This window comes from Carcharhinus amblyrhynchos, chromosome 17, assembly GCF_965287045.1.
Source record: "Carcharhinus amblyrhynchos chromosome 17, sCarAmb.v2.hapA, whole genome shotgun sequence".
In the NCBI taxonomy this organism is placed as follows: domain Eukaryota; kingdom Metazoa; phylum Chordata; class Chondrichthyes; order Carcharhiniformes; family Carcharhinidae; genus Carcharhinus; species Carcharhinus amblyrhynchos.
In genome coordinates this window covers 36021189-36046485 of record NC_137340.1, presented here as the reverse complement: position 1 = coordinate 36046485, position 25297 = coordinate 36021189, and the positions used below count along the sequence as shown (strand labels likewise).

General features: G+C 42.2%; 1 protein-coding gene across 10 annotated transcripts in view; it reads left to right on the top strand.

Annotated features, from left to right (window-relative positions):
• The window catches only part of ablim1b (actin binding LIM protein 1b), a 385473-nt gene that overhangs the window by 251024 nt on the left and 109152 nt on the right, over positions 1-25297 (top strand). For all 10 annotated transcript variants that reach the window (XM_080205827.1, XM_080205823.1, XM_080205821.1 and 7 more), the window contains exons 5-6: positions 14738-14864; positions 15888-15981. In XM_080205827.1, the coding sequence (XP_080061953.1) occupies positions 14738-14864; positions 15888-15981 (221 nt within the window). The remainder of the gene's footprint in view (positions 1-14737; positions 14865-15887; positions 15982-25297) is intronic.

Below are 25297 nucleotides of genomic sequence, written 5' to 3'. Positions count from 1 at the left end.
GATTTCTTATCATTTATCAATCTCCACTTTCTCTCTCCTTCTCAATCTCTCCATCCTCTCTTCCAGGAAGTTCTCTCACTATTTTAAGTGACTTTCCCTCTTTTCCTCTACTGTACTTCAGATTTCCCTCATCTCTGGATCCTTTGGAGGGAGAGTGTCATCTCTCCTTTAAGCGATGGCCTGTTTCTCTTTGCTCAGTTATCTGTGCCCTACTGCTCTGACTATAACCTTTGGGCTGCCACGCGCTGCTACGATGAACATTGGCTGCAGCAGCTTAGTAACAGATGTCAAAACTACAAACAGTAACCCGCAGCTAAACTCACACGACACTTGTGGCAGAAACTGCCTCTGAAAGATTGGCTTCTTCAGCCATTGGCAAAGGTGTGGCATATCCATCGGAACTGGATTGTTTGTTGCATTTCCATCATATCTTATAGATGGAAGATGTTGGTAATGATGATCTGCTCTGATGTGCTTGATTGTCTACATTGTCTTATTGTCCCCTCTCTCTCTCTCTCTCTCTCTCTGCACCCACTCTGAGCTTTGCCCTCTCTCTCTCCCCCAGTCCCCTGCACTGTGTTTAGTCCTCTCTCTGTCTCAATTTCTTGCACTGTTTTCTCTACTCTCTGTCTGTGTCCCCAGCACTGTGTTTTTTCCCTCTCTCTCTCTCTCTTCCCCTCCCAGTCCTCTGCACTATATTTTGCCCTCTCTCTCCCAGTCCCTCATACAGTGTCTTGTCCTCTCTCTCACACAGGTCCCTGTAATGTGTTTTTTCCTCCCTTTCTCCATGTCCTCTGTTCTGTGCTTTGTCCCCTCTCTCTATTCCTGCACTTTGTTTGCCCACTCTATTCTCTCTTCCTCTGCTTTGCCCTCTCTCCCCTGTCCCCTTCATTCCGTTTTGTCCTCTCCCTCCCAGTCCTTTGCATTGTGTTTTCTCTGTCTCTCCCCATTCCCTGCACTGCCTTTTGTCCTCTCTCTCTCTCTCTCTCTCTCTCCCGCCCCCTGCACTGTTTCGTCCCCTCGCTCCCGCCCCCTGCACGGTTTCGTCCCCTCGCTCCCGCCCCCTGCACTCCAATCACTCTGCTCGTTCTGATTCCATTAGCTCCACTTTTCACTGTTGCCACTCCTATGGGCCATCGTGTCTTTCAGTCTTTGATCTTCTGGGCTGATAGTTTTTCTTAAAGGCTGTGTTTTTGTCTTCTGCCCTGATCTTTTATGATTTGTTTAGTTGCCAGTTGTAACCTTTGGAGACTGTAGGAACACGTCCTTTCTTTGGAATTGTTCTGGTTAAAGCATTACTGTGTAAAATACCTTAAATACGAGAGAGTGTTCAGACTATTGTCAATGATGGTATGAGATTGCCTTCTTAGTAAATAGATCAGCATCTAAAACTTGATTTTAAAAGAAGAATTTAGGCTTGGGATATTAGAGCTATTTTGTAGATGCAGCAGGACATGTACTACAAACACTAACTGTAAGATACCAACCTCCAATTCTGCTCCTTAACATTCAGTTCTTGCTTCCGGGCGACACGGTAGTTAGCGCTGAGGATCCTGGATCAATTCCCGGTTTGCGTCACTGTCTGTGTGGAGTTTGCACATTCTCCCCATGTCTGCGTGGGCTTCCTCTGGATGCTCCAGTTTCCTCCCACAGTCCAAAGATGTGCAGTGGTCATGCTAAATTGCCCCTTAGTGTTAGGGGGCTAGGAAGGCTAAATACATGGGGTTATGGGAATAGGGCCTGGGTGGGATTGTGTTCGGTGTAGGCTTAATGGACCGAATGGTCTCCTTCTGCACTATAAGATTCTATTATTCTATGATGATCCAGTCCTGTAAGTGGAACATTAAAGCCAGGCATGCATGGCACTTAGTGCTCATTTAGTATTTAACATTAATGTTGCTTCAGTGTTGCTTCAGATCCTCTTACCAGCTGGGCTAGTATATGTTTAGAGCTTGTACATTTTAGTGAAACTTATCTTTCAGCACTTCTTTGTGACCTTTGAGCTAATTAAAGCTTTTTATTTGTGACATCTTTTCAACTTGTCTACCTTGTGGTATAACCCCGAACTTGTTTTGTATCATTATCACTGGTCACTGGATATGCCAATCCCTTATTTCAGAATCTACTATAGAAGGAAGTCCCAATGACACACCGGATTTTAAAAATTCATTTACGCAATTTGGATGTTGCTCACTAGCTCAGCCCGCATTTATTCCAGTTCTCTTCCCGCACTTAGTGGTGTGCTACGGCAGACTTTCAACTGTTCCCATAGCTAGTTATTCTTATAGCTTGAGGGGCCACTCCACATCAAGCATGGCTGACCAGGGGTGTCTCCTGCTCTTATCACCAGCCATTGGGGCATATTGGAATGATTTGCAGATTGATACGTAACCTGTTTGACCGCATTATGGACACACCTTCCTTGGTCATTAATTCCTGGGTGGAACTCAAACCTGGAGCTTCTGGCTCGGAGGCAGGGACCCTAGCCACTGCACCACAAAACCTCCCCCATCATTTATTGGCAATCTAAGTTACCCTTGCCCAGGTAACTCGGGCAATAATCACCTAGATTAATTCAATTGGAAAAGGTAAGGTTATTTTGGAGTTAATTAATGCACTCCTTCACAAAATAGTTGATTCCATTGTATACTACACAGGCAAACCATAGGAACCCAGCTCAGTCCCCAACATCGCCTGACTTGACCACTGAAATATTCCTGACTTGTCATGCTGTTGATCTGACGTCCAGTGTTAGATCAGCTAAATGTTGGAAAAACCAAACCATTCTCTTCTGTCTCCACCATAAACACCATTCACTCAGTGTCAAGCCCATCCTTCTCCCAGATCACTGCCTGCAGCTAAACCAAAACGTTTGCAACTCCAGTATCCCATTTGACCCTGAGATGAACTTCTGACCCTAGATCTGTTCCATCATCAAGACAGCCTTGGTCCACTGAATAAACATCTTCCGTTGCGGCATCTGCCTCAGTTCATCTGCTGCTGAAACCCCACTCTGTACCTTTGTTAACCCTACGCTTCATTATTCTAAAGGAGGAGCGGCATGGTGGGACAGTGGTTAGCACTTCTGCCTCACAGGGACCCGGGTTCCAAACCCAGCTTGGGTCACTGCCTGTGTGGAATTTGCACATTCTTCCTATGTCTTTGTGCGTTTCCTCCGGGTGCTCTGATTTTCTCCCACGATCTGAAAGACGTGCTGGTTAGGTGCATTCACCCGAACAGGCACCGGAGTGTGAATTTCACAGTAACTTCATTGCAATGTTAATATAAGCCTTACTTGTGACTAATAAGTAAACTTTTAAAGTCCCACTGACTAGCCAGCATCGTCCATAAACTTGAGCTCATCAGAAACTCTGCTGTCTGGATAATAGTGAGTACCACGTCCCATTCACCCATCACCCTGTGTTATTTGACCTATATTGGCTCCTGGCCTCCTAATAATAGGAAAAAACAGTTTGGGCCAGTATCCTGATTTCCCCATTTTTACTGTTTTCTCCTTCTGGACTAGCAACGGCTCAATTTAAGAATAATTATTCTTGTTTTCGAATTCCCCTCCATGACTTACTGTACCACCGTCTCCTCATCCAGCCCTACCATCCTCTGAGATTTCTAGGGCGGGATTTTATGGCCTCACTTGGGTGAGACTGGAATTTCCCACTCGAGGTCAGTGGAGATTTCTGTTGCTGGATCCTTGCCTGCGCGGATTCCGTGGCGGGCGAGATGGTAGAGTTCTAGACTCCTTCAATTCTGACCTCTTGCTCATCTGTGTTTTTGATTGCTGCACTCTCTGTGACCAATGCCTTCAGATTCCTGGGACCCAGGATCTAGAATTCCTTTCATAAACCTCTGTGTTTTCACCTCTCTTTTTTGGGTGCTTCTTGAAGCCTTGCTTTTCCGACCAGGTTTCTGGTCACCTGCCCCAATCTCTCCTAATGTGGTTTGGTGTCAGGTTTTGTTTGGTGTTGCTCTGATGAGGAACCTTGCAATGTTTAAGGGACTATTTAATGCAAGTTGGTGCTGCTAACTGTATAGTCTGAGCCCTTCATTCAGAGTGTAGCTTGACAACCTATACAAAACCTGCAACATCATCACTGTCCAGTGCTTTCTACATCATTCGGCTTTCTAAAGAGAAGTGAGCATGTAGCAATTGAGGAACAGGCCCATGGGATTGAGAGTCCACAGGAAGAGGAAATGGAGGGATCTGATGTACTGACGTGGCAGTTGGACTAGAACCCATGCTGACAAAATGCTTCCCAGTGTTAGAATTAGCATTACAGAATACAAAATGCAGAGGTTGTGCTAAGTTGATAAAGATCATTGCGAAGGTAGTGGAGGTCGGAAACCTTAAAACCTTTAAAAAAAATATATATTTGGATGAGCACATGAAATATCATAACATTCAAGAATATGGGACAAGTGCAAAAGAATGGGATTAGCATGGCTTTAGTTGTAGTTATTGTGGGTACAGATTCGATGGGCCGAAAGACCTTTTCTGGGCTGTCTGACTGTATGGGCAGGATTTTAACGCCTCGCTCATCCCAAAACTGTAAAATCCGAACAGACCTTTGCATGGTCCTGTCTTGCCCATTACGATTCCCGTGGCAGGCGGAATGTCAAGATTCCACCGCATGACTCTGTTGGTTGGACTATAGTTAGAATATTTTGTCCCCTCTCATGTGCCCTGCTCTAGAAAAGATATCAAAATTGTGGAGACGGTAAGAAGAATTTCACTAACCTGATCGAGGGGACAAAGGCTCTGGTTTCTAGGAAAGATTTGAGAACCTGGCTCTTTAAATTAAAACAAAATATTTTAAGAGGAAGGCATCTGAACAAGATACTCAAACCTTTGATAAGGTAAATAAAGATACCATTAATCAGTAGGTCAATAATTAAAGGACATAAATTTAGGATCATCAATAAAAGAATCAAAAATAGTTTTTGAAAGGAAGTTGAATAAATCTCTAGAAAGGAAGGAAATGGAGGAAAGGGCAGAGAAATGAAACGTAGTGGGAAGCTCAAACCCTTGCACGATTGACTGAATGGCCTCTCGCGAGGTAAACTTCTATGATTTGATCATATATGTTTGCTATTCAGCTTTAGAATATGTTTATTCTATTCTAAATCACCTACAAATACAACTGGAAAATAACATGGAATAAATCAGTATAGAAAACCATTCTTCCGCAAAAGGAAATTGTTTGTGGTTCCTTTCTGTTTCATTCAAATAACAAAGCTGGGGGAGGGGAGTTGAAATTTGTCTGGGGCAAAATTGTCAGTGGCCAGTCAACAAATTGCTGTGACCTCTTCGTGATTTTTTTTTCCATTTAGCATGACCTACCCCACTTTTAACAGTCCAAACTAGGGTTGCTGTAATCCAAGACTGCCATCTAGTGCTTAATTTTCAGAACCAGTTATAAACGGAATGTTACAGAATAGAATAGAGTTCCCACAGTGCAGAAGGAGGACATTATGATGCAGAGGAACAAAGGAATTGAAAGTACATGAGATGGAAAATTGAATTTCTAATTTCAGCAAGGTTGTTGATCTCTGCTGTTTGGTCATGAGATCCTGCCACTCTTAGAGTCAGGACCAAAGCTTTGCAGATAATAGGACATGCTTTAAATACTCAGCAGGTCAGGCAGTGTCTGGAAAGAGGAGCAGGGTTAATGGTTCGGGTCAAAATCTTCTTCCTGTCTTGGCTCTACATGTCTCCCTGACCTGCCTTGGAATTCTTCCTATTCTACCAGACACCAAACTGCAACCAGGGAGTGACTCTTGACCTCTGAATGTTGTGTGTCGCTTCTGAATGGTGTGATGTTTTCCACTTCTGTCCTCTTTGTTGTGTTGAATGATGTGTTTATACGGTGAAGCTGTTTTAAATCCCAGTTATTTTTCCTCTTTTCCCAGAGGAGAGGCCCACATCAGGATGCAGATCTATTGTTGCTGTCATTCTGAAAATATTCCACCCTAAATGCTCATTTCTTTAATGGGTGGATCATAACAGTGAGGTCCTATGACCTATTTAACATCACAACAACATTTTATCTTCACCCAATATCTTTTTAAAAATTAATTTGTGGGACATGGGTGTCGTTAGCTGACCTGCATTTATTGCCTATCCCAAGTTGCTCTTAAGAAGACAGTTTGAGATTTAACCACATTGCTGTGGATCTGGAGTCACAGGTAGGAATAACAGATTTCCTTTCCTAAAGGGCATTAGTGAACCAGATGGGTTTTTCCAACAATCGACAATGGTTTCATGGGCATCATCAGTTATGTAATTCCTGGTATTTATGTTTTAATCAAATTCAAATTCTACCATCTGCCCAGATAAGAATAGCAGTTTCCCTTCCCTAAAAAGAAAGTGAATGGGTTTTTCCGACAATTCTTAGTTGCAGATTTTTAATTCTAGCTATTTTCTATTGAATTTAAATTTTACCATCTGTCATGGCAGGATTCGAACCCAGGTCCCCAGAAAATTAGCTGAGTTCCTGGATTAATAGTCTAGTGATAATACTACTAGCCTACGACCTCCCCTGCATACAGACATTTTGCAGCACAGACCATTAACCAGTGACGGGAACTCTTCTGACTTCCCTTTAATCCGGGTACACTTCAGTCAATTAAAGGGGAGGCCAGGGCCTATTGGTATTATTGCTATTAATCCAGAAATTCCACTAATGTTCTGGAGACCTGTGTTCAAGTCCTGCCATGACAGATGGTAGAATTTAAATTCAATAGAAAATAGCCGGAATTAAAAAAATCAATTGTCAGGAAAAACCCATTCACTTTCTTTTTAGGGAAGGAAAACTGCCATTTTTGCCTGGTCTGGCTGACATGTGACTTCAGACCCACAGCAATGTGGTTGACTCTCAACTGTCCTCTGAAAAGGCCGAGCAAGCCACTCAGTTGAAGGGCAACTAGGGATGGGCAATAAATACTGGCCAGCCAGTGATGCCATGTCCCATGATTATGTGGCTCCCCCTCCCACTTTGCTGATTTTGGCTATGACAGTAGAATCTAGCCTGGCTAGATCTGTGGCCCACTTGGTAGTGAGGTTGGCCATCAGACCGTCTGGAGTGGTGGTCTTCCCAGACCGGTCTGCTGCAATGAATTTAATCGTGAATAGCCGGCATGTGAATTGTCCTGTATGTATTGCCCACAGCTCTTTTTGCACAGGACATGATGAATTTATAGCATGCTTCAGCAGGAACCTGCACCGTGAGGCCAGTATTCCAGTGTGCATTCCCAACTTGTGATGCTGTGTGCCAGAAATGTGGAAAATTGCTTTTCATCCTGTTTTTAGTGTGACATTAAAAGCTTTAAATTCAGTCAGCAACTATTCCCACTCTTACCCCTGGCAATAATTTACCTTTAGAGCGTGGGTCAATCTCCAGCATACATCTGATTTAAGATAACAGCGGAGAAATTGAACGGGTACAATTCCGGATCACTCCATCTAGATTGCTAGCTCTGGTAGAAGCTAGATTAGTCCATCAGATACTGAAATCGTTCACTCGCATTCTTTGAATTATTTCTCGTCACTGTAGCATATGTCTTTGATCTTTTGAATTCTAATGCACAACACTACATAGGCCCATTTTAATATTCAGCCAATCTCCTGAGGTAAATTGTAATGATTATGGTGTCATGTTGCATTTGAGAAAAGTTATGCCTCATTTATTCTGAGACTTTTTTGCTGAGCTTTATTTTCCAAGGGAGAATTTTACACCCCTCTACCAGTAGGCTGCAGGCTGGCGTGCCCATAATATTACATGGGTGGCTGACTTGTTGCTGTCCCACTCACCTGCAACATGTCAGCAGTTTTGCCGGGGCGATGGCTGATGGGCGAGTCTTATGGCCACTTCAGGGCATCTTCCCAGCTGGCCTCAAGTTTGAAACTGGTGAGAGAATATCAGGAAGAGGGGAGAAGTCCAGCAGTTTGGTCTGATTAGGTGGGAAATTGGAGCTCATGGGGCCCCTTTTCCGAATAGGGAAACCCCACCCCCAGGCTTTCTGTCCTGCAACCACTAAAATGTCCCTTCCACACACTCAACCTTCCATCTGGATCCTGACTGTTCTTTGCTGGGGCTGGATATGGCCCCAGCAGTGGTCCTTGCTCCTAGTGTTGCTGCTGGGTCTACACGCAGCAACTGTCCTGAAGCAAGACTTCCTCCTGAGTAGGGGGCAAAAATCAGCCAATTAGTGTTCCTTGGAGTGTTAAATGGTTGAGCTGGCATCAGCAGGGATGTATTAAATTCTGCCCCATGTTTCATTTGTTTCCAAATATAAGTTGGAAAGGTTCAAGACAATAGGGCATATCACAGTTATAGAACTATCTAAGTTTCAACCCTTTGAGATCAATGGGATGAAAGCTGGATGAGTGCTGTAGAAAATGGATGATTTCCTCTGCCACATACATTGAAGATAGTCATGTTATCCCGGAATCCATTTCATCATTGTGCAAACATATGTCTTGCAAACTCAATATTACAAAGAACATTTCTTAATGTTAACATTTCTTAGTCTGTACTACGTTCTCCCTCGTCCAAATTGGTATACACATATTAAATGACTTTTGTGTATTTGCGGATCTGTTGTTTTGCGTCTGAAAGTTAAATGTTACACTTGTTTCAATGTCCTTCCCAGGAAAGGCACTGTGCGTAAATGGTTGGAGTCAAAAAGGAGAAGCCCAATAATTCACTAATTGTAATCCCCTGAGCAATAATGTGCTGTTTATAACTGAGACTGGGAAATAGCCAAAACAGCTTGCCTGTTGTGAAGAAATTGAGCTAAGTATTAAATTAGGAGAATTAAAAGGATGATTCTAGTCTGGGAGTAACCACAGCAATCATCAAAACAGAGCTGAAAATCATTTGGTGTTGATTCATCACCCCTCCCCTCCTCTCCTTCCTCCTTTGACACAATGACTACATCAGCCTGATTGTGCTTTGAAGGAGCAACCCGGGACGTTTTTCAAGGTTAAATGTGCCAGATGAGTGCGAGTTGCTGTTTATTGATTACAGCCAGTGGAGGAAACTAGTAAATAGCTAAGTAGTTTCCAGCAAAGTTTGGGAAAATAGTATGTAACATCAAAGAATAAATCTAATTATTTGAAGATGATAAATGAATTGAGTCCATCACTTGCCTATTTTAGAGTGTTGCATTTAGTTCAATCAGTCAAGGTCAGTCATGCCTGTAGGGTATTGAGAGAAAAATAATTTTTTAAACCATTTTTTCCAGTAGATTATTACGACTATTGATCCATAGAAAGGCTAGTTTGTCAATGGTGTTTGCATTCTGCGGATGGCTTTGCTGTTGAATTTCAAAAATCCAAAACTTAAAATACAAGTTTGTTCCATTTAATACCCATTTAAGACTAATAGCAGCCTGGAATGATAGAAGATGATCAACTTAAAACTTACCAGAGCTCGGCAGTTTTCAGTATAATTGAAGTAAACTGGCTCCCTAAATAACTATGATCTGAACAGGATTTTAACAACAGAATTTTGGTAGAAAATGCTCGATCTCAAATTGTTGATCCAGGAATGTATGTCATCACTGGAACTCTATTTATTAGTCTATCCAAAAGAGTTGGGATCTCGCGATGAATTAGTTAATTCAAGATGTGTGCTTTCCTTTTTGGTGCTGCGTTCAGAGTGTTAGAAACATAGAAATCCTACAATGCAGGAGAGAGGCCATTCAGCCCATTGAGTCTGCACCAACAACACTCCCACCCAAACCCAATCCTCCAATCTCAAATATTTACCTTGCTAATTCCCCTAATCTACGCATCCTGGGACACAAAGGGGCAATTTAACCCAGCCAGTGACCTAACCTGCGCATCATTGGACTGTGCAAGGAAACAGGAACACCCAGAGGAAACCCACACAGACACGAAGAGAATGTACAAACTCCACACACACACTGACCCAAACCGGGAATCGAACCTGCAGTCTGTGGAGCTGTGAGGCAGCAGTGCTAACCACTGTGCCACCATGCCTCCCACTGCCCTTAGCATGATGATCAAAGCTAAATGTTCTTTAAGGATCTCAAGAGATGTATACGGGCTTCAGGTATTTGACCGACATCATTAAGATGCCACATCAGTAGCCCAGGGAGCTATTTCCAAAATGATCCTTCACTTTCAATGTAGAAAGCATGTTTTGGCAATGAAGTTGAATTTCAACAGCAAAGCAGTTAACTTGATAAAGCAACAGTTGTCACTCAAAGTGTAATTGCATTCTGTATTGGTACATAGTTCTACTAAAAGGGTAAATGGTGATTTCATCAAAGAAAACAGGCATTGTTTAAGACTCAATTAGTTAAAACACTGGTCACATTTATTTACTTGGCCACATCCTTCAGCTCTTTTGTTGCCAAACACTATTGCTAAATATTTTCCACATTCCTTTCATACTATGTTGCCCTCAAAAGGCAAAGGGCTCTCCATCAGTCTATTTGCTTCAAGCACTTATCTTTAATTTAGCACCTCTGTGAGAACCCAGATAAGTTGGGGAATCACTGGGTGGCAAATAAATTCAGAAAACCACTCCATGGTACCATGAGTTGATAACTTAAGAAAAGCCCAAAGAAACTTCACCAAATCCTTTTTCTCAATTTCCTTCCTATGACATGAGTCACAACTTGCATTAGCAAATGAATGGTACCTAGAAGGTGGAGCGGACTCGTTGGGCCAAATGGCCTAATCCTGCTTTTATATCTTATGAATGTGGGCAGCAAAACTGCTTAACTGGCAGAGTATTGAAATGGAATTGTTTGTAACAATGAAAAGAGAAACAAAATTGGGAAGGAATGATTTAATGGCTTCTAATGGATGAGCTGTATGTTTTGTGTCTTATCAAAGCTGGAACGGACTGCAGGATTGCTGAACACAGCCCGTATATCCAATCCTTAATTACTGTATCTAGCTTGTAATCGTTTTGGCAAGACAATGCAGGAGTGGATCCATTATTGTTCAACAGAAACAAAATCTAATCCAATCTAAACAAGACATTTGATTTTGCACTGCCCACTCAAGAAGAATTAATGGCCTAGGAGCTGTGTCTGTTGGCATGTCTACTTTTTTAAAAAATATATTAATATTAAGATGTTTTGTGTAGCACTGCCAGGGACAAATCCCTGAATCTCTCATTGATGTTAACTATTTCAGTCTTCAGAGGTTTGAAAATAATCTGCTTTGATATCTGCTGTTTGGCTCTGCTGCTTACTCCGGATATACTGCTGAGACTTGAGTGAACTTGTATCCATGCAGACAGACTCTGACTCTCCCTCTCTCTCATGCGCACACACACGCGTGTGTGCAAACACACACACACACATATATTTGTACTTGCAATCATACATGCAGTTACTTACATTGGTGCCCATAGATTGGCCAGTTCATGCAGCTAAAGACACTTCACACTTATGCTCATTTATGCTCAGGTGCACATTCTTTCTCCCTGTGGTTTTGACTTGATTTATTATTGTCATATGTATTAACTACAATAAAAAGTATTGTTTCTTGCGCGCTATACAGACAAAGCATACCGTTCATAGAAAAGGAAACGAGAAAGTGCAGAATGTAGTGTTACAGTCATAGCTAGGGTGTAGAGAATGATCAACTTAATGCAAGGTAAGTCCATTCAAAAGTCTTACAGCAGCAGGAAAGAAGCTGTTCTTGAGTTGGTGGGTCGTGATCTCAGACATTTGTATTTTCCCAATGACAGAAGTGGAACAGGTAGATAGGGTCATAAAGAGTGCTTTTGCTATATTGGCCTTGATAAATCAAAGTATTGAGTATAAGAGTTGGAATGTTATGGTGAGGTTGTATAAGACATTGGTGAGGCCAAATTTAGGGTTTTGTATGCAGTTTTGGTCACCTAATTACGGGAAGGATATTAATAAGGTTGAAAGAGTGCAGAAAAGGTTTACAAGGATGTTGCTGGGACTTGAGAAACTGAGTTACAGAGAAAGATTGAATAGGTTAGGACTTTATTCACTGGACCATAGAAGAATGAGGGGAGATTTGATAGAGGTGTATAAAATTATAATGGGTATAGATAAAGTGAATGCAAGCAGGCTTTTTCCACTGAGGCTAGGGGAGAAAAAAACTAGAGGACATGGGTTAAGGGTGAAAGGGAGAAGTTTAAAGGGAATATTGGGGGGGGCTTCTTCACACACAGTAGTGGGAGTGTGGAATGAGCTGCCTGATGAAGTGGTAAATGCGAGCTCATTTTTAACATTTAAGAAAAAATTGGGACAGGTACATGGATGAGAGGGGAATGGAGGGATATGGTTCAGGTGCAGGTCAGTGGGACTAGTCAGAAAAATGGTTCGACACAGCCAAGAAGGGTCAAAAGGCCTGTTTCTGTGCTGTAATGTTCTATGGAAGAGATAATGACCAGGTGCGCAGGGTCCTTAATTATGCTGGCTGTTTTTCCGAGGCAGTGGGAAGTGTAGACTGGTTTGTGCGATGGTTTGGGCTACGTTCGTGACCTTTGGTAGTTCGTTGCGGTCTTGGGCAGAGCAGGAGCCATACAAAGTTGTGATACAACTAGGAAGAATGCTTTCTATGGTACACCTGGTGGTTAGTCTGCTTCTCTTTATCTGCCTCTCGAACATTCATGCGTGTTTCCCGCTTTCACAACATGATCAGGAATAGTCAGCATGGATTTGTCAAGGGCAGGTCGTGCCTTACAAGCCTAGTTGAGTTCTTCGATAATGTGACTGAACACATTGACGAAGGAAGTGCCATGGACGTAGTGTACATGGACTTCAGCAAGGCGTTTGATAAGGTCCCCCTTGCAAGACTTCTTGAGAAGGTGAGAGGGCATGGGATCCAAGGGCCTTTGGCCTTGTGGATCCAGAACTGGCTTGCCTGCAGAAGGCAGAGAGTGGTTGTGGATGGGGCTTTTTCTGAATGGAGGTCAGTCACCAGCGGAGTGCCTCAAGGATCTGTTCTGGGACCCTTGTTGTTTGTCATTTTCATAAATGACCTGGATGAGGAAGTGGAGGGATGGGTAAGTAAGTTCGCTGATGACACGAAGGTCGGTGGTGTTGTGGATGATCTGGAAGGATGGCAAAAGTTGCAGCAGGACATAGATAGGATGCAGGACTGGGCGGAGAAGTGGCAGATGGACTTCAACGCGGATAAATGTGTAGTCGTCCATTTTGGCAGAACCAACGGGATGAACGAGTACACTATCAAGGGCAGAAGTCTGAGTAGTGTTGAGGAGCAGAAGGATCTTGGGGTCCGGGTCCACAGGACTCTTAAATCGGCCTCGCAGGTGGAGGAGGTGGTCAAGAAGGCGTATGGTGTACTGGCCTTCATTAATCGAGGGATTGAGTTTAGGGGTCGGGAGGTAATGCTGGAACTTTATAAGACCCTTGTCAGGCCTCATTTGGAGTATTGTGCGCAGTTCTGGTCGCCTCACTATAGGAAGGATGTAGAAGCTATTGAGAGGATGCAGAGGAGATTTACAAGGATGTTGCCTGGACTGGGAGGCATGCCTTATGAAGTTAGGTTGAGGGAGCTGGGACTCTTTTCCCTGGAGAGACGAAGGTTGAGAGGCGACCTGATAGAAGTTTACAAAATGTTGAGAGGAATAGATAGGGTGGACTCTCAGAGGCTATTTCCCCGGTTTGAAATGGTCGCTACGAGAGGACACAGATTTAAGGTGCGGGGAGGGAGGTTCAGAAGTGATGTTAGGGGTAAGTTTTTCACTCAGAGAGTGGTGAGTGAATGGAATCGGCTGCCGTCAGTGGTGGTGGAGGCGAACTCGCTGGGGTCTTTTAAAAGACTTCTGGATGAGTATATGGGGTTTAATGAGATTGAGGGTTATAGATAGGTCTGTAGGTTGGTAGGTGATGATGTGATCGGCGCAACTTGTGGGCCGAAGGGCCTGTTTGTGCTGTAGTGTTCTATGTTCTATGTGGGTTAGTGGCGGGGTAACTGATGTTCCTGCTGCTTTGACATTACTCATTGCTGCCAGGGTTTAATTGAAAAATGAAAGAGTTTGTGAACAATTATAATTGTGAACAATTCAGGACTACACGTGGATTAAGCTTGTTTTTCTTGGGTGGCATCAGCCAAGCTTCATCCTGTCCATAAATAATGACCACTTTTCCCGAAGGGTGACAGGGTAAAACTCAGCGGTGTTTGGAGCCTTGGGCAATTTCCACCTTCTTAACCTAGCTGTGACCTCTGAATTCAGCCTTGCACAGACAATTGATTGAATCTGGATTCTCCTGGTCTGTCAGGCTCAGCTTGATGTGGAGATGCCGGCGTTGGACTATAGGCTCAGCTTTGACAGAGTTCACTTGCTAAACCATTTTTAAACTGTTCAAGTTATTTTAAAACACTTACCCTCAATCATTGTTAAATAATTTTTGCTAAATAATTTTATATTATTTTTGTGCTCACGGTTTGATTTTCTTTTTCACATTTCTGACTGTAATGAAACCTCCCAAACCCTTAAGCCTTCTCTCAATGAGTTGGACGAGAATGGTCTTTCTTGTATAAAAGTGATGCTCATAGGATAATATGCAAGTGTGTTAAGCATTTATGTATGAACTGTTCTGATTCTTCGGCATTCAAATACTTAGGTAATTTATACAAGAGCTTTGGTAATGTCAGATATTCTAGAACGTCTGCATGAAGATCACATTTTATCAGTTAGAATTACTTCTCACAAAGGCCTTTTTTTGCTTTCAGATTGTGCAGGCTGTGGCAGAGATATTAAAAATGGACAAGCTTTACTGGCTCTTGAGAGACAGTGGCACCTGGGGTGCTTCAAGTGTAAGGCCTGTGGGAAGGTCCTTACTGGGGAGTACATCAGCAAGTAAGTGCTAATTCTACTGTATATTTAGGTGCACGGAATCTGAAGGCTAACTTCCTTTATTCATATTTGAATTTTGATGTCCAATAACTAATATTTCATTATGCATTACTAACAGTAGGATTATTTGAATGTTGAAGGGGAAGTGTTGGGAATATTATGGGCAGTATGGTGGCACAGTGGTTGGTACTGCTGCCTCACACCAGGGAACTAGGTTCAATTCTGGCCTTGGGTGACTGTCTGTGTGGAGTTTGTATGTTCTCCCCATGTCTGCGTGGGTTTTCGCCAGATGCTTTGGTTTTCACATACAGTGCAAAGATGAAGGCTAGATGGATTGGCCAAGGGAAATGTGTGAGGTTAATAGGATGGGGTGGGGGAGAGGGCCTGGGTCAGTTACTCTGACGGAGAGTTGGTGTAGTCTCGATGGGCCAAATGGTCTCTGCTGCACTGTAGGGATTCTATGATTAGTAAAAATTAATTAAGCTAAAAGGAAAATTTCAGTATTAGACATACTGGAATTGCACATAAGTGATCTTTCTAAATCACTTAGCAGAGATAACTTGTCAGTGAGCCGTTCTTCAGCCTAGTGAGCAATCAAACCCAGCACTGATTCTCCGAGACAGGTTGTGAAGCAGAAACAATTTACAACACAATTGAGTTAACGTGGACCAATGGATTTCCTTAACCATAATTGTCCTGTGATCTCACAAACATTTTTAAGGAAAAAACATGATTAAATTGATTTTATTGTTTAAAAAAAATTGCTGTGTAAAACTTCAGTGGATATGAGTCTCATGTTTTAATATCTACCCTTCTATTGAAATGTGAGTGTAAATGGGTATCTTATTAAAATTGGTGGTATTGATATTTAGGAGATCAATGTTAATCTTTTGTATATGACATTTAAATCTCATTATGATATAAATTTATAAGAGTTTAACTTCCAATCTTATTTATATCAATTGCGTTACTTTTCTATATTATTCTAATTTGTCTTTTTTCCTTTTACCCACAAATCCCTGATAGGGATGGAGCTCCCTATTGCGAACAGGATTATCAGAATCTGTTTGGTGTGAAATGTGAAGACTGCGGCAAGTTCATAACTGGAAAGGTCTTGGAGGTAGGGACAACTTGCTTTTAAGAGATTGTATCAGTAGGCAGGCTGTCATCATTCCTCTGAGGACAGATTTCCCACACGAATCTCAACTGGGTGAAAATATATATTCTCTGTTCTCGTGAATCTGAGGTACTTTGTTTATATTTTCAAAGGAGCTCTTTATGAAAAAGTGCCATGAATGCTCAGAACATTACATTACATACCTATGCACAGTGGTTAGCACTGCTGCGTCACAGCACCAGGGACCCGGGTTTGATTCCTGGTTTGGGTTGCTGTCTGTGCAAAGTCTCCCCGATTTCCTCTGAATGCTCCTGTTTCCTCTCGCAGCCTGAAAGACGTGCTGGTTAGGTGCGTTGACCGTGCCAAATTTTCCCTCAGTTTATCCAAACAGGCGCCGGAGTGTGGTGACGAGGGGATTTTCACAATAACTTCATTGCAGTGTTAACGTAAGCCTACTTTTGACAGTAATAAATAAACAAAACTAATAAAATGAAACATAAATCATGGTTGACAGCTTTGTGGTGAAACTGTTAGTACTCATTGTGCTGATTTCCCTTGTGTTAAGAGACTTTTTGAAGTTTGTCAAGTAAAATGTAACGTATGAACTTTTTTTTAGCCAACAATATATGATCAATTCATTTGACATAGATTATATTCCAGATATTTCCTACTATATAGAGGGTATGACAACTAGTGAATGACTAGGTTATTTAATCGAGGCTGTATTGTTTTTCAAAGTTGATTCACACAATACACAGCTGGGCTGAAATTAGAATTGAGCACAGGCGCCAAGTCATATGTTAGTGAAGTTGTCCATTTATGCTGTGAGGCAGTACCTGAAGCCTGGTTCTTGATTGTATGGCTGTCTGTGCGAGATCAATGACCAACGTATCAACAGTCCACTCTGAACCTCAAAAAGTCATGTATTGTGTGAAATGTCTTGGGATATTTGGCTGCAAAACCTATTTTTTTTTTGGAACAACTTGCTTGACCCAGGGGAAGTGAAAAATGGCAGTTACAAAAATATTGAGCCTTAACTTTTAGCTTTGGCCTGGGCCAGAATTGAGATGGGTGTGCAGTAATCAAGCTGTACTAGACTGCATACTGACTCCCCAACTCCTCCATCCCGCTCCTGGTTAACATCCCCCCGCCCCCAACCCCAGGCCACTGATGGGGGTGGAGAATTGGCTACTGACTAAGGTTATCAAGGGTCAAGAGCCAGTTACAGGAGGCCAACTGGATTTTTCTGCTTGTCTTTCAGTGTCCAGGATGCCAATGCTCCAGGTAGGCCCAGAAGCCCTCCCAGAAGCAGTAATGCTGCTGCATTACTCTGCCTGAGTAATGCAGCAGCTGCAGGGCACCCTACTGGGGGTCCTCCAGTCTAGGCCCCCACCCTTCTGACTACTCTGCATGGTGGCCTAGCTGTAAAATATAATTCTTTATTTAAATGTTTCTTTAAATTGGAAAGAGGGCACTTCCATTTTGAAATGCCCTGCCCCTTGGTCCCTCTCATTACACCGTGTTGCTCCTTTCAAGTTATAGAATCCCTACAGTGCAGAAGGAGGCCATTTGGCCCAACCAGGCCCTACCTTCATAACCCCATGTATTACCATAGCTAGTCCCACTGACATGAAGGGGCTATTTAACATGGTCAATCCACCTAATCTGCATGGCTTTAGGACTGTGGGAGGAAACCAGAGCCTTGGAGGAAACCCATGCAGACAAGAGGGGAGAACGTGCAGACTCCATACAGAAAGTCACCCAAAGCTGGAATCGAACCAGGGTCCTTGCCGCTGTGAAGCAGCAGTGCTAACCATTGTGCCACCATGCTGCCCTAATTAGCAGGCCTCTGGTCCTCCAGCCTCAAGAGTCTGTCCACTATATATAATTGGTCAGCCAGCCTACGTCCCTGGATATTAATTGGCCACCCTAGGGAAAATCACTAAGAGTGACTGCTTCTCTCACAGCGCGGGCATCTGTGCAGCCTGATGGTGGATTCAGAATTCCACATGGAAAGGCTTTCCCATGATCGCTGCTATTGTTCTGTTCTGTTTCAACATGATGATGCTAACTTCTTTCAATATGATTTAATTAATTCAATTACTTGATAATTAATTGACCATCACCAATGAAACGCTGTTATAGTGAATCGGCACTCCATCTTACATTGTCCACAAATTTCTTTTCCATTGACTTCATGCTGATAAATGATGAGGAGTTTTTGTTGCTGTGTGAAAAGTCTAAATAATATAAGAGCAAATCAGGTACTGGACCTTAACAGCTATTTCATAACCCATTAATGGTCATGATAAATATTCTGGTGCGTTTTATGCTGATCTGGTAAATCCTGAAGCTGAATAAGGCTTTAATCAGCAGACCATCACCATTCCAAATGAAAGCTGCTGGAACATTCAGCATAAACATACTGAAAGTACAATTGCACTGACCATAGCAGAAATAATCAGTAATGTTAAAGGGCTATTGTCACAGAGAGAAGTCCCGTGAGTAGTTCCTGCAACATGAAGTTCCCCCACATTCCCTGCTTCTCTGTGGAGAGACCTTTCTAATGAGAACCTCCCTGGTTCAGAGTCATTATTTTCCCTGTTGCTTTTTATCTCCATTGAAATTCAAGTTTAGAATTTCTTGTGGTCTTCTGGAACCAGAGCAGTAGAACTCCTCCAGTGTTGCAGATTCCAGTTCAGAAGAATGCACCTTTTACTTTCATGATGCCTCAAAATGGAGAAGTCCTCTCCTTGCTGCAGCCTCAGCGCACACACTCCCTCTTTCCCCCCCCCCCCCCCCCCCCCCCCCCCCCCAAAGACAGCAAAATTATGCCTTGCATCCCACAGAGGCATGGGTCTTGCTTTTGGTTCCAGCAGTGGGTCTACTTTACTGCTGGGAAAACCCAGCCCTATAGGTCAGCTGGACAATCCAGCAGCATTGATTTTTGTCATTGTTGTGCAACTGAAAAGGTTCCTCTCTGAACCTACATGCTTTGACAGGGTGAGCATCAGGGACTTCAGGTTGGTGCATCTTGTACTGATGTGATGTAGCTACCAAGGCTTATTGTCTCCACCTCCTTGTAACTCAATGGCCAAGGCTTTTTTGATGATTAGAATTATGCTATTTCTTAATTATAGACCAAACCTTTATTTTGGCTTCAATTTGGACTGGGTAAAGGTTCAATATTTTACATTGAAATCATTATCATCAGTTACGACTCTGAACGGATTGATGGGACTTACATTATGTAATTATTGAATGCTGATAACTCGCAATTTAATTCAGATACAGAACTTGTATTCCCCGAATAATAGAACCAGTCATCAAATACCTGTGTTAGTTTCATTGTTGCCTCTTTTTGGGGCTATTTGATTTTTCTGTTTAGACATTTGCTTTATCAGCGGATCGTTACATTGTGTGAGGAAAGGTGGAGAAGCTGCATGTTGATCATTGTTGTGAAGGCTTTTGTAGTCCAGCATGTGGCCCATTGAATCAATTGTATCCCACAGTGTCACCCATTCTCCTGCTCCGAACAGACAGATATCTAGAATGTGGCCCACTGTTCCATTGTGACTGGATATCGCCCTGTCCTTGATTAGCCCAGCAATCAATTGAGAAATCCATGTTTCATGTGAAATGATAGCATTCTGTCATAGAGGCCTATCAATAATCTCATAGAATAAAAAAGACGGCTACATATCTCAAATACAAACAAAAAAACCTGCAACCTTTATTCTGGCAAAAGGGCTTTCACATAAAATATTATCAAATATTCTCCCCTAATTGATGCTGAGAAATATATGGAGTGAATTTCCAGCATTCCTTTTGTCTTTCTTATAAATCTAATGTAGTATTTAATTACCAGTGATAGTTAACATAAAAGGAGCTCCTTCAAACATGTTGGCATTGGCATTAGTTAGCCTTCCGTTTGGGAGCGTTCTTATTTAAAAATCAGTGGAAAGGTTAGAATCAGTCTCCCCTTCAAGATGATGAACGCAAAATATTGCAAATGCTGAAATCTGAAACAAATATGGAAAAATGCTGGAAAATCTCAGCAGGTTTGACAGCATCTGGCTCTGGACTCTGACAAAGGGTCAATTAGACACAGAGTGATTGCTCCAGCTCTGATGAAGGGTCATCTAGACTCAAAATGTTGGCTGTACTGTCTCTCCACAGATGCTGGCAGACCTCCTGAGATTTTCCAGCATTTTTCTGTTTTTGTTCCCTTCAATATAGTCACTTCAATGTTTATGCTTTTGTAATCACAGGATGGTATTTACTAAATGAAAATAACACTGGCATTTCTTTGCTGTGATATTATTATTTGAATGTGTAGCTGAACATGGAGAAATACATCAAAGCTAGGTGATAACCACAGGGTAGCACTGTTACACCATGTAATGGCTTAGCTGCACTGGCCTTTGTTCTTCAAAGACTTTGCTCAGATTTGAGCAAGATGTGTTTCGCTTATATTTCATTGAGTCATTTAACGCAGTGAGAATTCCACTGTCCTGAAGTATCGGCAATCAGTTTGGTTAGATGGGGATTGCATATACATTTTTAACCTGAAGTATCTGTTTTACCAGCTCCACACAGTCTTGCAATCAAGTGACTTTGATCGTAAGCAGTTTCTGACAATGTTGCAAATATTGTCAGTAACAGCAAAGGTATCATGAAGTTTAAAAACACAACCGGATAAGTTGAAAGATGCAGCTTTTGCCTGAGGGCATGGCACACTTCAACCATTATGAGGTGCTTTGAAAGCTTCGTCATGGCATGAATTAATTCCAGCCTCCCGGATTGCCTGGATCCAACACAGTTCACCTATCGCCGCAATAGGTGCACAGCAGACACCATCCCCCTGGCCCTGCATTCAACCGTGGAACACCTAGACAACAAGGACATCTATGTCAGACTCCTACTTATTGACTGCAGCTCAGCCTTCAATGTCATTATTCCAACAAAACTCATCTCCAAACTCTGTGGCCTGGGCCTCAGCTCTTCCCTCTGCAATTGGATCCTGAACTTCCTAACTCACAGACTGCAATCAGTAAGGCTAGGCAACAACACCTCCTCCATGAACACCCTCAACACTGGTGCCCCACAAGACTGTGTCCTCTATACTCCTTATACACCTATGACTGTGTGGCCAAATTCCCCTTCAACTCACTTTTCAAGTTTGTTGATACCACCGTAGTGAGTGGGATCTCAAACAATGACAAGACAGAGTACAGGAATGAGATAGAGAATCTGGTGAACTGGTGCAATAACAATAACCTCTTCCTCAACGTCAACAAAACAAAAGAGATATGATTCTCTCCAACTTTTAAAAATGCACCATAAAAAGCATTCTTTCTGGTTGTATCACAGCTTGGTATGGATCCTGCTCTGCCCAAGATCGCAAGGAACTATAAAGGGTTGTGGCATGGTGGCATGGTGGTGAGCATTGCTGCCTCATAGCACCAGGGTCCCAGGTTCAATTCCAGCCTCGGGTCACTGTTTGTATGGAGTTTGCACATTCTCCCTATGTCTGTGTGGGTTCGCTCTGCTCCCCTCCCACTGTCCAAAGATGTCAGGTTGATTGGCCATGCTAAATTGACCCTAGTGTCAGAGGGATTAGCAGGGTAAATACATGGCATTGTAAGAATAGGGCCTGGATGGGATTGTGGTCGATACAGACTTGATGGGCCGAATAGCCTCCTTCTGTAATGTAAAGATTCTATGAATGTAGCCCAGTCTATCTCACAAACTGGCCTCCCATTTATTGACTCTGTCTACACTTCTCGCTGTCACGGAAAAGCAGCTAGCATAATTAAGGACTCCATGCACCCCAGACAATCTCTCTTCCACCTTCTTCCGTCGGGAGAAAGATACAAAAGTCTGAGGTCACGTACCAACCGACTCAAGAATGGTTTCTCCCATCAGACTTTTGAGAGGACCTACCTCGCACTATGTTGATCTTTCTCTACACCTTAGCTGTGACTGTAACACTACATTCTGCACTCCTTTCTTTCTCAATGACTGGTATGCTTTGTCTGTACAGCACGCAAGAAACAATATTTTTCTCTGTATACTAATACATGTGACAATAATAAATCAAATCAAATCAATGAAAAATGCCTCCTATGTGAATCACGTGCCAGACATGAGACTCCTGAATCAGCGATCAGTTGTTCAGCTGATATTCTAGAACACTTCCTGCTTTTCCTTCTTTCAGAATAACTGAATGAATAATAACCCAGTCTCACATTAATGCATGAAGCATTCCACTAAAAGTTGGTTGTCTTCAGCTAAAACCAGATCCAGCAATGTCTTACTCATGTTCTGAAGGAAAACTAGTGGGCATTTTCTTAATGCACCTCAGTGATTTCCTGTGGGAGTGCAGGGTCTGTGGCATTTAAGACATTTGTAATAAAATTGTGAAGCAATTCAAAATTGGAAGTTGGAAGATTGGATATTAGTCAGATTTAGTTGGGAATAACCCTGACTCAACCATTTTTACCTAGAAAATGTTAATGTGATCCCGATAATTTGGACGCGATCCCCACAAAAGAAAGACTGTACAGGCAAGGAAGGAGCAGATGAATCAAGAGGTTTAATTGGGTAATTATCCTGGTTCTGAACGCTAACTAGATCAGATGTGTGCTATGATATATTAGAATTGAGCACCATGCTGAAATAAAGTTTTTTTTAATACTTTATTTGTCACAAGTGGGTTTACATTAACGCTGTTATGAAGTTACTGTGAAATTCCCCTCGTTGCCACATTTCCGCACCTATTCGGGTCAATGCATCTATTCGGCACATTTTTTGGACGGTGGGAGGAAACTGGAGCACCGAGAGGAAACCCATGCTGACACAGGGAGAACATGCAAACTCCACACAGCTAGTGACTGGAGCCAGGAATCGAACCCAGGTCCCTAGCACTGTGAGGCAGCAATGCTAACCAGTGTGTCATCATGCCACCTCTGCTCCTGTTGGGGAAGTGCAAAAGCAGATTGAAGAAATTAAGTTTAGTAGAATGTGCACTCAGATTTCCAGATCTGGGCAATGTGCAAGGATGAAATTAGTTATTTTTACTGATACCTCACTATCCTTCCTGATAGTTATTCAAGTACAGCAGGATTTATTGGGAAGAAATGATAAAATGAAGAAATGAGCATAAAGGGAATAGTTAAAAGCACCTAAGCCAAGGAGACAATTGTGCCAGTAGGAGCAACAGATATGTTTATGTATTTATTGAGTATTTTACAATAACTCCTATGTAAAGGGCAACTGGGGGGAAATGTGCCAATGGAACGCTATGTAGATAATCATTTGCTCTGGGAAGCTGAGGATTGATCTCGCAAGGATAAAGAGATGTTGGAAAGGAAGGAAATTTCCAAACTAAAATAGGTTGAAGCAAGTAACCAAATGTCAGATTGTTTCAAGAAAATAACTGTTTACCCAAAGAAAATATTTGACATTCTCAAAGAAGGAAGCCTTGTGAATTCTGACAAATGAGGAAATTTTTATGTTGTAAACTTATTGCAATTTTTTGTTTTCAAGGTGGTGGGGGAATGTAGAGCACATTAAAGATTGATTGTATAATAAGATAATGTATATTATAATTCTGCATTTTTTTCTCTGAATAGTTTTTGTTTGCATATCAACTTAATTTAATAAGACGGAAATCTGTTTGTATGTAATAGGTTATGTTGACAGACCTAAATACCTGGTAGTTTAACGAGGTGAAGAGTGGTTGGATATTGATTAATTAATTATACTCAGATGTATATGTAAAGCACCAGCCAGCGCTGGGGGGAGGGTGTTAGAGTGGAGAGGTAATCTCTGTGACATGCAGTAAACAGTCTCCGTCAAAGCATCCTAGTCTGTGTCTTCACAATCAGGCTTGGCAATTTCTCTGATACTGCCAGAGGATTGGGTATAACATGGGCTACAGTGAGGCCCTTATAAACATGCTACATATACCAGGTTGCCATTTGGTAACAGGGCTCACCAAAGGGCCTATATTCTGGGACCACCTGCTCTCCCCTACCCCCATGAAAACCACAGAATTTATTTTTTTGAATGCTCATTTCGAATTTAAGGCCAACACGAAGGGGACCAATGGAATTACTGCGTTCTCTCTCTCTCTCTCTCTCTCCCTCCCTCTCCTGGAGGTGGGGAGGATTGTGAATACCTATCAATGTTCTGCCATTCATTTATGACTACTTGTAGCCTTTGGAATTAGGTAGTAGCTCAGATGTATTGTTGATGGCACAGGGAGCCTGCAGTTAGAGTGTAAGTGATACACCTCCCTGCATACTTTGATCAAGTCAGAGGTAAAGGTTCAGACAAGTCTATCCAACCATTGAATGCAAGATTCAAGACCCAGTAGATTGTGACCCCATTTTATAATCAATTGGAAAAGTATAAATAAATTGCGTATGATTAGCGGCTTTACAACATTATTATCCTTCTGTCCCTTCAGATACATGGTTTCACTATTTACGAATGTAATGGAGAGAATTTTTAGGTCTTTATACACATTTATTTTTGGAATTATCATCATTTGTAAAACGTTAGCTCTTAGCCGCACTGCTTGTGTCCATGAAGCTCCTGGATTCAGTGACCTGATTCTGTGCTGTAAATACTTTGTAATATTATACAATTCCTATTGTGTCACTGCTGTTAACCGACTGTGGACTCTTTGTTTTCTCCAGCTCTCTCAATTTTATTTTGTTGACTAATTGAATGTGGAAATGCCTAGTCGTTTCTGTCAACCTTGGTGCTGTAAACAATAGGTGCCGGTTATCAGCAACATGACTTGTGTGAAACAAGTTTGCCATCTTTTGTGTCGGCGCTCGCATAATTATTTTCAGAGTGAGATGTGACAAGTCATCACTGTCACAACTTTAGACAATATTATAATTTAAAACAATCTTTGAATGATCTTATTGTGAGTGAAGTACATAACTAGTTTGATCACGATTAGTTGGTTGAGAGTTCATATAAGCTGGAGGTGAAATAGCCAGTTTTTAAAATAATTCATACAAAGTGCACTGAAACAAAGAGAAACAAATCTTGTATCTCACGGGAAGCTGATCAGGTTGTTCAAATGTACCACTGCCTCCAGTTTACTCTTGATAATGCGCTGATTATCATAGAATCCCCATAGTGCAGAAGAGGCCATTTGGCCCATCGAATCCACACCAACTCTCTGACAGAGCATTGTAAGGGGAATAGACAGGTATTTCTGTAGCTGCAACGAGACTCCAGGATGGTATGTTGCCTACCTGGTGCGAGAGTCAAGAATGTCTTAGAGTGGATACAG